At 45.4% G+C, this 11,607-nt stretch overlaps 1 protein-coding gene across 1 annotated transcript in view; it reads left to right on the top strand.

The window, feature by feature from the left end:
- zswim5 (zinc finger, SWIM-type containing 5) overlaps window positions 1-11,607 on the top strand; it is a gene marked incomplete at its 5' end in the record, with an annotated part of 28,714 nt that overhangs the window by 6,742 nt on the left and 10,365 nt on the right. Inside the window, 3 exons of the mRNA XM_083781938.1 lie at window positions 4,361-4,512; window positions 8,982-9,084; window positions 10,223-10,358. Of these exons, the coding sequence (XP_083638064.1) occupies window positions 4,361-4,512; window positions 8,982-9,084; window positions 10,223-10,358 (391 nt within the window). The remainder of the gene's footprint in view (window positions 1-4,360; window positions 4,513-8,981; window positions 9,085-10,222; window positions 10,359-11,607) is intronic.

Here is an 11,607-nt window from a genome sequence, read left to right as displayed (position 1 = left end):
TGCTCTATTGCCCTACGCACCTGTCTGTCAAAGATACCCTTTTTAATAGATGCTCTATTGCCCTACGCAACCAGCCTTTTGAGCTGTGCGTCGGCCTTTCGCTAAATAGGATTTCATGCATTCTGTCTCATTACTGGAGAGGTGAGACATCAGTAGAATAATAAGCAGGAGTAATCATGCAGTGTTTTATTAGTGTGGTATGTCTTCAGCCACAAAGCAGAACAAATAGATTCAACTTCAAACTTCAAAAAGGTTCACACAACCGAGATGTGTGTTTTATTTATGTATTAATTGTGCACGACTTGTGGACCCTTAAGGGTTCATTATGATAATCTTTACCTTGCGCTAAATGCCTACATTGTAAATCGTGAACTGTAAAAATCTCAAATCTCGCTCCGAAACTTAACCCATTTTCGGCGGGAACCCCTTTTGGCGTTAGCATTATGTTATACTTTAGCTATTTGAAAAATAGCAGATCTACAAGCTCGTAGCGCGCCACCGAGTGGCGCGCTATGAGCTTGTAGGTCTGCTATTTTTCGAAAAATCAAAGAACGACTGACATTTAGAAAAACACATCAGGATTTAGAAGACATTTGCAGAATCGTTCCCAGGTGAAAATGCGTGACGTTTTTCTCCGTCGCTAACGGCTAGTCGTAGCATATTGGGCCCCTGATCACCAGAGGTGATCGGGGGGGGGGGGGGGGACATCAGAGGCCCCTAGGAGCCCAGAGGGTGACTGGACAGACAGACAACAGGCTCTGTGTTGTTATTATTAAATCCAGCAAACCTCTCTGAGCCATTGTTGTGCTGCAGAAAGCCATAAACCATACCCCAGCATGAATGGATGGGGCCTGGTCCTCTACCCCCCACACTGGGGAGAGAGAGAGGATGACAGATGGTGGGTGTGTGTGTGTGTGTGTGTGTGTGTGTGTGTGTGTGTGTGTGTGTGTGTGTGTGTGTGTGTGTGTGTGTGTGTGTGTGTGTGCGTGTGTGCGTGTGTGCGTGCGCGTGTGCGTGCGCGTGTGCATAACATATATACAATCCATCACCATTTTCCATTGGAAAGCCAGCCCAGGGCCTTAGCTTTAGTGTTTCTGCCTCAGAACTACAGCAGCAGAAAGCAGAGAAAACAGAGAGAGCTGAATAAGGGTCTGGGGTCTGTTGGGGTCTTTGGCTATTGTTTGCGGGACCACAGGGAACCATTGTTGGGCCCGAACAATGGCCGCTGGCCTGGCACACTCATTGGTTTGTGTACAACAATGGCCGCTGGGCCTGGCACACTCATTGGTTTGTGTACAACCAACGCCGTTGTCAGAGAGAGAGAGAGAGAGAGCAAAATGATAGTCCTCCCATGACGTGGTGTTTGGGGACTTAGAGGATGGAATGGACAGTTACAGTACAACAACACAGTGATGATAGTTGTTGTTCATGTTGACTATTAACCCATTCTGAACGGGAACCCATTTTGGTGTTATAGCATCATGTCGTGCTTTAGCTATTGAAAAATAGCAGACCTACAAGCTCGTAGCGCGCCACCGAGTGGCGCGCTACGAGCTTGTAGGTCTGCTATTTTTGGAAAAATCGAAGAACGACTGACATTTTTTTTTAGAATCTGATCTCGGGTCAGAATGGGTTAATAATCAGACCAGTGTGTGTCCAGTGGAAACCCTCGTATGAATCTGATCTCAGGTCAGAATGGTGTTAAGACCTGAGGCCCGATTGTACAACATGTCGTCTTCTAAATCCTATAACTATGTTATTGTTTTATCTGTCCCCCTGTATACAGTACAGTACAGAACATGTGTATCTGTCACACTGCGTTGTCCTGCTGTGTACAGTACAGTACAGAACATGTGTATCTGTCACACTGCGTTGTCCTGCTGTGTACAGTACAGTACAGAACATGTGTATCTGTCACACTGCGTTGTCCTGCTGTGTACAGTACAGTACAGAACATGTGTATCTGTCACACTGCGTTGTCCTGCTGTGTACAGTACAGTACAGAACATGTGTATCTGTCACACTGCGTTGCTCTGCTGTGTACAGTACAGTACAGAACATGTGTATCTGTCACACTGCGTTGTCCTGCTGTGTACAGTACAGTACAGAACATGTGTATCTGTCACACTGCGTTGTCCTGCTGCGTACAGTACAGTACAGAACATGTGTATCTGTCACACTGCGTTGTCCTGCTGTGTACAGTACAGTACAGAACATGTGTATCTGTCACACTGCGTTGCTCTGCTGTGTACAGTACAGTACAGTACAGAACATGTGTATCTGTCACACTGCGTTGCCCTGCTGTGTACAGTACAGTACAGAACATGTGTATCTGTCACACTGCGTTGTCCTGCTGTGTACAGTACAGTACAGAACATGTGTATCTGTCACACTGCGTTGTCCTGCTGTGTACAGTACAGTACAGAACATGTGTATCTGTCACACTGCGTTGCTCTGCTGTGTACAGTACAGTACAGAACATGTGTATCTGTCCCACTGCGTTGTCCTGCTGTGTACAGTACAGTACAGAACATGTGTATCTGTCACACTGCGTTGTCCTGCTGTGTACAGTACAGTACAGAACATGTGTATCTGTCACACTGCGTTGTCCTGCTGTGTACAGTACAGTACAGAACATGTGTATCTGTCACACTGCGTTGTCCTGCTGTGTACAGTACAGTACAGAACATGTGTATCTGTCCCACTGCGTTGTCCTGCTGTGTACAGTACAGTACAGAACATGTGTATCTGTCACACTGCGTTGTCCTGCTGTGTACAGTACAGTACAGAACATGTGTATCTGTCCCACTGTGTTGTCCTGCTGCATACAGTACAGTACAGAACATGTGTATCTGTCACACTGCGTTGTCCTGCTGCGTACAGTACAGTACAGAACATGTGTATCTGTCACACTGCGTTGTCCTGCTGTGTACAGTACAGTACAGAACATGTGTATCTGTCACACTGCGTTGTCCTGCTGTGTACAGTACAGTACAGAACATGTGTATCTGTCACACTGCGTTGTCCTGCTGTATACAGTACAGTACAGAACATGTGTATCTGTCACACTGTGTTGCTCTGCTGCATACAGTACAGTACAGAACATGCCACGGTACTGTACGTCTGCCGTTTTTGATGGCTTCAGAAGGCATTTTGTAGACTTCAGGCATCAGGTCTTAGAGGACAACTTTAATTTTTTTCAACCAAGGTTCATGGTTTAGGTAACATGATAACACCAAAATGGGTTCCCGGTCAGAATGGGTTAATCCATTCTGGACGGGGGGGGGGATCCATTTTGGTGTTTTAAAGCATCATGTTATACTTTAGCTATTGAAATAATAGCAGATCTACAAGCTCATAGATCTGCTATTGTTCGACAGCTAAAGTATAATAACCCCCTTTTGAACACAGCTCCTGAAACGTTCTTTAGCCCCCGCGGTCGGTCGGACCCTGAACTAAAATATTGGACCCAAATGAGATCAATCAGTAGAAAATCTACTTTATTATCGATCTTTACTGTCCCAGCAGCAACAACAACAACAACAACAACAACACACTCTGACTCAACAACAATCAACTAAACGTTGGGCGACAAAAGCTAAATAGTGTCGTGTTTTGTGTCTGAACCAACACTGAGTACGTTCCTCTTTTAGTTGAGTTTTAATAATATGTGCGTTCCTACCCTGTCCTGACTGATTTGCTGCATGTGGTGTTTTTATTTATTTATTCTCTATGTTTTTATACTCTTATTTAGTTCTTTGCCATAGAGCGTCGCAGCCCCTCCCCCTTTCAGAACAACGAACGGCCCAGGAAATGAAAATGCAATGCATTTCTCCCATAGGCAGTTCTTATTTAATTTATTTAAAGACCTTTTAAAGCGTCGTACGAAGCCAACTCTTGTCGTGACAAATCATGACAACACACACAATTTTTCGGGCCAAACAAAGAATTAGAAAGTAGAAAGAAACGGCAGGTTACAACACTTTTTGTTGTTTTTTTTCTTCTTTGTAATTATTTGTTTGGTCCAAAATATTGTGTGTGTTGTCATGATTTGTCACGACAACAGTTGGCTTCGTACGACGCTTAAAAAGGTCTTTAAATAAATTAAATAAAAACTGCCTATGGGGGAAATGCATTGCGTTTTCATTTCCTGGGCCGTTCGTTGTTCTGAAAGGGGGAGGGGCTGCGACGCTCTATTGTTCTATCATTTTAACTACTTGTTTTATTGTACATTCTATTTTTGTGTCCTGCCCTGTGAAGCACTTTGAGCTGCATTTATGTATGACAGGTGCTATACAAACAAAGTTTATTATTATTATTATTATTAAATGAAGCCTGTGTTTTTGTGGTCCCGTTCCAGAGGGGGACCCGCGCCCCCCGTCCTACCACCACGTCCCGGTCTGGGGCAGTACCGACGGGGGGGAGTCGTACCTGGCGCTGGCCCTGGAGGTGGCCCTGATGGGCATGGGCCAGCAGAGGATGATGCCCGAAGGCCTCTACGCCCAGGACAAGGTGACGTTATTACTGTTCTCTTCACATTTAACTACAACTAAATAATGATGCCCGAAGGCCTCTACGCCCAGGACAAGGTGACGTTATTACTGTTCTCTTCACATTTAACTACAACTAAATAATGATGCCCGAAGGCCTCTACGCCCAGGACAAGGTGACGTTATTACTGTTCTCTACACATTTAACTACAACTAAATAATGATGCCCGAAGGCCTCTACGCCCAGGACAAGGTGACGTTATTACTGTTCTCTTCACATTTAACTACAACTAAATAATGATGCCCGAAGGCCTCTACGCCCAGGACAAGGTGACGTTATTACTGTTCTCTTCACATTTAACTACAACTAAATAATGATGCCCGAAGGCCTCTATGCCCAGGACAAGGTGACGTTATTACTGTCCTCTTCACATTTAACTACAACTAAATAATGATGCCCGAAGGCCTCTACGCCCAGGACAAGGTGACGTTATTACTGTCCTCTTCACATTTAACTACAACTAAATAATGATGCCCGAAGGCCTCTACGCCCAGGACAAGGTGACGTTATTACTGTTCTCTTCACATTTAACTACAACTAAATAATGATGCCTGAAGGCCTCTACGCCCAGGACAAGGTGACGTTATTACTGTTCTCTTCACATTTAACTACAACTAAATAATGATGCCCGAAGGCCTCTACGCCCAGGACAAGGTGACGTTATTACTGTTCTCTTCACATTTAACTACAACTAAATAATGATGCCCGAAGGCCTCTATGCCCAGGACAAGGTGACGTTATTACTGTTCTCTTCACATTTAACTACAACTAAATAATGATGCCTGAAGGCCTCTACGCCCAGGACAAGGTGACGTTATTACTGTCCTCTTCACATTTAACTACAACTAAATAATGATGCCCGAAGGCCTCTACGCCCAGGACAAGGTGACGTTATTACTGTTCTCTTCACATTTAACTACAACTAAATAATGATGCCTGAAGGCCTCTACGCCCAGGACAAGGTGACGTTATTACTGTTCTCTTCACATTTAACTACAACTAAATAATGATGCCTGAAGGCCTCTACGCCCAGGACAAGGTGACGTTATTACTGTTCTCTTCACATTTAACTACAACTAAATAATGATGCCCGAAGGCCTCTACGCCCAGGACAAGGTGACGTTATTACTGTTCTCTTCACATTTAACTACAACTAAATAATGATGCCTGAAGGCCTCTACGCCCAGGACAAGGTGACGTTATTACTGTTCTCTTCACATTTAACTACAACTAAATAATGATGCCCGAAGGCCTCTACGCCCAGGACAAGGTGACGTTATTACTGTTCTCTTCACATTTAACTACAACTAAATAATGATGCCTGAAGGCCTCTATGCCCAGGACAAGGTGACGTTACTACTGTTCTCTTCACATTTAACTACAACTAAATAATGATGCCCGAAGGCCTCTACGCCCAGGACAAGGTGACGTTATTACTGTTCTCTTCACATTTAACTACAACTAAATAATGATGCCCGAAGGCCTCTACGCCCAGGACAAGGTGACGTTATTACTGTTCTCTTCACATTTAACTACAACTAAATAATGATGCCCGAAGGCCTCTACGCCCAGGACAAGGTGACGTTATTACTGTTCTCTTCACATTTAACTACAACTAAATAATGATGCCCGAAGGCCTCTACGCCCAGGACAAGGTGACGTTATTACTGTTCTCTTCACATTTAACTACAACTAAATAATGATGCCTGAAGGCCTCTACGCCCAGGACAAGGTGACGTTATTACTGTTCTCTACAACTAAATAATGATGCCCGAAGGCCTCTACGCCCAGGACAAGGTGACGTTATTACTGTCCTCTTCACATTTAACTACAACTAAATAATGATGCCCGAAGGCCTCTATGCCCAGGACAAGGTGACGTTATTACTGTTCTCTTCACATTTAACTACAACTAAATAATGATGCCCGAAGGCCTCTACGCCCAGGACAAGGTGACGTTATTACTGTTCTCTTCACATTTAACTACAACTAAATAATGATGCCCGAAGGCCTCTACGCCCAGGACAAGGTGACGTTATTACTGTTCTCTTCACATTTAACTACAACTAAATAATGATGCCTGAAGGCCTCTATGCCCAGGACAAGGTGACGTTACTACTGTTCTCTTCACATTTAACTACAACTAAATAATGATGCCCGAAGGCCTCTACGCCCAGGACAAGGTGACGTTATTACTGTTCTCTTCACATTTAACTACAACTAAATAATGATGCCCGAAGGCCTCTATGCCCAGGACAAGGTGACGTTATTACTGTTCTCTACAACTAAATAATGATGCCCGAAGGCCTCTACGCCCAGGACAAGGTGACGTTATTACTGTTCTCTTCACATTTAACTACAACTAAATAATGATGCCCGAAGGCCTCTACGCCCAGGACAAGGTGACGTTATTACTGTTCTCTTCACATTTAACTACAACTAAATAATGATGCCCGAAGGCCTCTATGCCCAGGACAAGGTGACGTTATTACTGTTCTCTACACATTTAACTACAACTAAATAATGATGCCCGAAGGCCTCTACGCCCAGGACAAGGTGACGTTATTACTGTTCTCTTCACATTTAACTACAACTAAATAATGATGCCCGAAGGCCTCTACGCCCAGGACAAGGTGACATTATTACTGTTCTCTTCACATTTAACTACAACTAAATAATGATGCCTGAAGGCCTCTATGCCCAGGACAAGGTGACGTTACTACTGTTCTCTTCACATTTAACTACAACTAAATAATGATGCCCGAAGGCCTCTATGCCCAGGACAAGGTGACGTTATTACTGTTCTCTTCACATTTAACTACAACTAAATAATGATGCCTGAAGGCCTCTACGCCCAGGACAAGGTGACGTTACTACTGTTCTCTTCACATTTAACTACAACTAAATAATGATGCCTGAAGGCCTCTACGCCCAGGACAAGGTGACGTTATTACTGTTCTCTTCACATTTAACTACAACTAAATAATGATGCCCGAAGGCCTCTACGCCCAGGACAAGGTGACGTTATTACTGTTCTCTTCACATTTAACTACAACTAAATAATGATGCCCGAAGGCCTCTATGCCCAGGACAAGGTGACGTTATTACTGTTCTCTTCACATTTAACTCCATTCTGACCTGAGATCAGATTCTAAAAAATGTCTTCTACATCCTGACAGTTTTCTGAAAAAGCTATGTTTCTATATGTCAGTCGTACTTCGATTTTTCTAAAAATAGCAGACCTACAAGCTCAACCACAACCTACGAGCTTGTAGATCTGATGAAGGAGCCTCTGGTCTATTCAGTATTTTAGCCGTGACGTGAGCGCCCCCTCCTGAGATACTTCCGGGTCCTACTTTTGTGTCACTTTTGTGTCCCCATAGAGTTATACTGTGACGCTCCGTCGGACTCAATCTGAGACGAAAAAACCCACGAACGTCTCATTTTACCGCTTTCCTCGCAACAACAAAGCTGCGCTGCTCTCCCAAATATGGCTGTGACAGGCCGTCTGCCCCACATGGAATACTATCGCCATTTTATTTGATTGTGTCAACTAAATCCTCATTAATGCAAACTAGATTCAACATACTCAAGCCTGCACACATTCTAAATATGCCCCCGAAATATTTTACAGAGCAAATGTTGCCACCTTCAATAATAATGATAATAATAGTCTTTGTCTCCACATCATATATTTTTGTTGTCATGGACAAAACATTAATAGTTCTACTCGAGTTGGAAGCATTAAGACCCATTTTAACCCTCTATGGCTTCCTTTCTGAAAAATAACATCATTGTAAAAAGATTCACGCGTTTAGATATTCTATTTACAATGAGATGCGGACGGGAGCTGGTGCCACTTGGACCCGGACGTAGCTAGGACTACAAAATGACGTCGGACTTAAATACTGAATAGTCTTATCCTGTGGTCCAGTGTCTCTTTGCTTTTTTTTCCTATAATAATCTTTATCCCACGATTTTGTAACCCATTTTTCACCCCTGTGTCAATCATCTAATGTGATCCTGGGCTCTACACACCCTCCGCCAACCTAGTCCCCATATATGGGGGACAAGGGGAGACCAACCTAGTCCCCATATATGGGGGACAAGGGGAGAGCAACGGACTTGAACTCATGCTTCCTTCATGCCTGAGTGTCCAAGTTGCTCCTTTACACCTGACAGGGGGGAGTTTCCCTGGTTGGACGTAGCGCGTGGAAGGGACACGTTATTCCAACCAGTTCCTTTCCCCTCCATCAGGCGCCCCGGCTGGCCAGGCGGAGGCAGTTTAGTGACCAGGATTACTGCATGTTGTTTTTGTGAGGGTACCTACCCTAGGGGACACGGGGAGAACATGCAAACTCCACACAGAAAGGCCCTTTTTGCTTTTTTTAACACGAACCCTGCTATCTCGGTGTCTTGTTGTGAATGCAGGTGTGCCGCAACGAGGAGCAGATCGTCGCCAAGCTGCAGGAGTTGGAGTTGGACGACATTCTGGTTCAGACCCTGAGGAAACAGGCCATCCAGCTTCTGGAAGGTACGTGACGTTTACCATTTAGGATACACGGAAGTTAAATGACTGCCGCCGAAGCGAAAACGGACTTACGTGGCCCGGTTAAGACTGATATGAGGTGAAATGAGTTATCTTCTTCTTCTTCTTCGAGGGGTGGTTGGCATCTCCTTTAGAGATAGGGTGAGAACTGAAGTTCAGTCACCGGAGAGAGACTCTTGAGTAGAGACGCCTGGAAAGGAGCCAGCTGAGGTGGTTCGGGGCAATCTGGTTAGGATGCCTCTCGGGTGTCTCCCTATCGGGAGGTCCTCCAGGCACGTCCCACTGGGAGGAGGAGACCCCCTGGAACGTCTCTGGATCCCCCCAGGAGGAAGTCACTAATGTTGCTCTGGAGAGCAAAGTCTGGCGGGTGGGTGGGTGGGTTGGTGGCGGGCGGCTCTGTCGCTCCGCACCGAGCAAAGCACCGCCTCGCACTATGGGGGGAAGAGAGAGAGAGAGAGATCAATGGGATGTTTAAGCCACCACCTTAAACATTGTTATATCAGCACACGGCTGAAACAGCGCAGCCGTTAAATCCTCACTTGTTTGTTTAACTTTGGGAGTTAAACCAACGCCCAGGATCTGTGCTGTTTGTGAACTCTCTGTTTTTCCTGAGTTTTTTAGATGCTAAGTGTTAGTTTGCATTTATTGTCCTCAATCCATTTTGGGCGGGAACCCCTTTTGGTGTGTTAAGCATTATGTAATGCTTTAGCTATTGAAAAATAGCAGATATACAAGCTACGAGCTTGTAGGTCTGCTATTTTTGAAAAATCGAAGAACGACTGACATGGAAATATAGCTTTTTCAGAAAACTGTCAGGATTTAGATTTTATTTATTTTTAGAATCTGATCTCAGGTCAAAATGGGTTAAAAAATGGCTTCTAAATCAATTTACAATTTAGGCATTCAGCAGACGCTCTTAATCCAGAGCGACTTACATTAAGCAAGAACAAAAAGCATGGGAATACATAATAAAAGTTTTCTGAAAAACCCTATGTTTCTATGTCAGTGGTGCTCAAACTTTTCTCATGTCAAGGACCCCCCCCCCCCCCCCCCCCCAGACCCCAGAATGTTCTGTATTTGCATTCTAACCGGTCCCCCCCCCCTCCCCCTCCTCCCCATACAGCGGGTCCGTTCAGCGGTCTAGGGGAGGTGATCCACAGGGAGAGCGTTCCCATGCACACCTTCGCCAAGTACCTGTTCACCGCCGTGCTGCCACACGACGCAGACCTGGCGTACAAGCTGGCCCTGCGCGCCATGAGGTTAGTACTGTACCTGTTCACCACGCAGACCTGGCGTACAAGCTGGCCCTGCGCGCCATGAGGTTAGTACTGTACCTGTTCACCACGCAGACCTGGCGTACAAGCTGGCCCTGCGCGCCATGAGGTTAGTACTGTACCTGTTCACCACGCAGACCTGGCGTACAAGCTGGCCCTGCACGCCATGAGGTTAGTACTGTACCTGTTCACCACGCAGACCTGGCGTACAAGCTGGCCCTGCGCGCCATGAGGTTAGTACTGTACCTGTTCACCACGCAGACCTGGCGTACAAGCTGGCCCTGCGCGCCATGAGGTTAGTACTGTACCTGTTCACCACGCAGACCTGGCGTACAAGCTGGCCCTGCGCGCCATGAGGTTAGTACTGTACCTGTTCACCACGCAGACCTGGCGTACAAGCTGGCCCTGCGCGCCATGAGGTTAGTACTGTACCTGTTCACCACGCAGACCTGGCGTACAAGCTGGCCCTGCGCGCCATGAGGTTAGTACTGTACCTGTTCACCACGCAGACCTGGCGTGCTGAGGTGAGACGCCGCAGCACGCTGCTGTCAAGATCTGCACCCATTTCCATCATGTGTACATGTTAAGATCTGCACCCATTTCCATCATGTGTACATGTCAAGATCTGCACCCATTTCCATCATGTGTTCATGTCAAGATCTGCACCCATTTCCATCATGTGTTCATGTCAAGATCTGCACCCATTTCCATCATGTGTACATGTCAAGATCTACAGCCATTTCCATCATGTGTACATGTCAAGATCTACAGCCATTTCCATCATGTGTACATGTCAAGATCTGCACCCATTTCCACCATGTGTACATGTCAAGATCTGCACCCATTTCCATCATGTGTACATGTCAAGATCTGCACCCATTTCCACCATGTGTACATGTCAAGATCTGCACCCATTTCCACCATGTGTACATGTCAAGATCTGCACCCATTTCCACCATGTGTACATGTCAAGATCTGCACCCATTTCCATCATGTGTACATGTCTGTCAAGATCTCGCAGAGCTTGTACATTTGATATGTTTGTTCAAAAAGAAAGAAAAAGTATTTGACCATTTTTCACATGCCCAAAATAGAGATGCCGGATTGAAAGAGGGTTTTAATGAAAACGGTATTGTCCGCACACGATATAATTCTGCTCCTCGGCTTTTTTTATTTCAACCTAAATACAACAACGTTTCTCGCGAAACGTTGTGTGCGGACATAACACTTTTTT

Source organism: Protomyctophum parallelum (assembly GCF_964188405.1).
Source record: "Protomyctophum parallelum genome assembly, chromosome: 14".
Taxonomy (NCBI): Eukaryota; Metazoa; Chordata; class Actinopteri; order Myctophiformes; family Myctophidae; genus Protomyctophum; species Protomyctophum parallelum.
The sequence above is the reverse complement of the archived record's forward strand: the minus strand, read 5'-3'. Positions and strand labels throughout refer to the sequence as shown.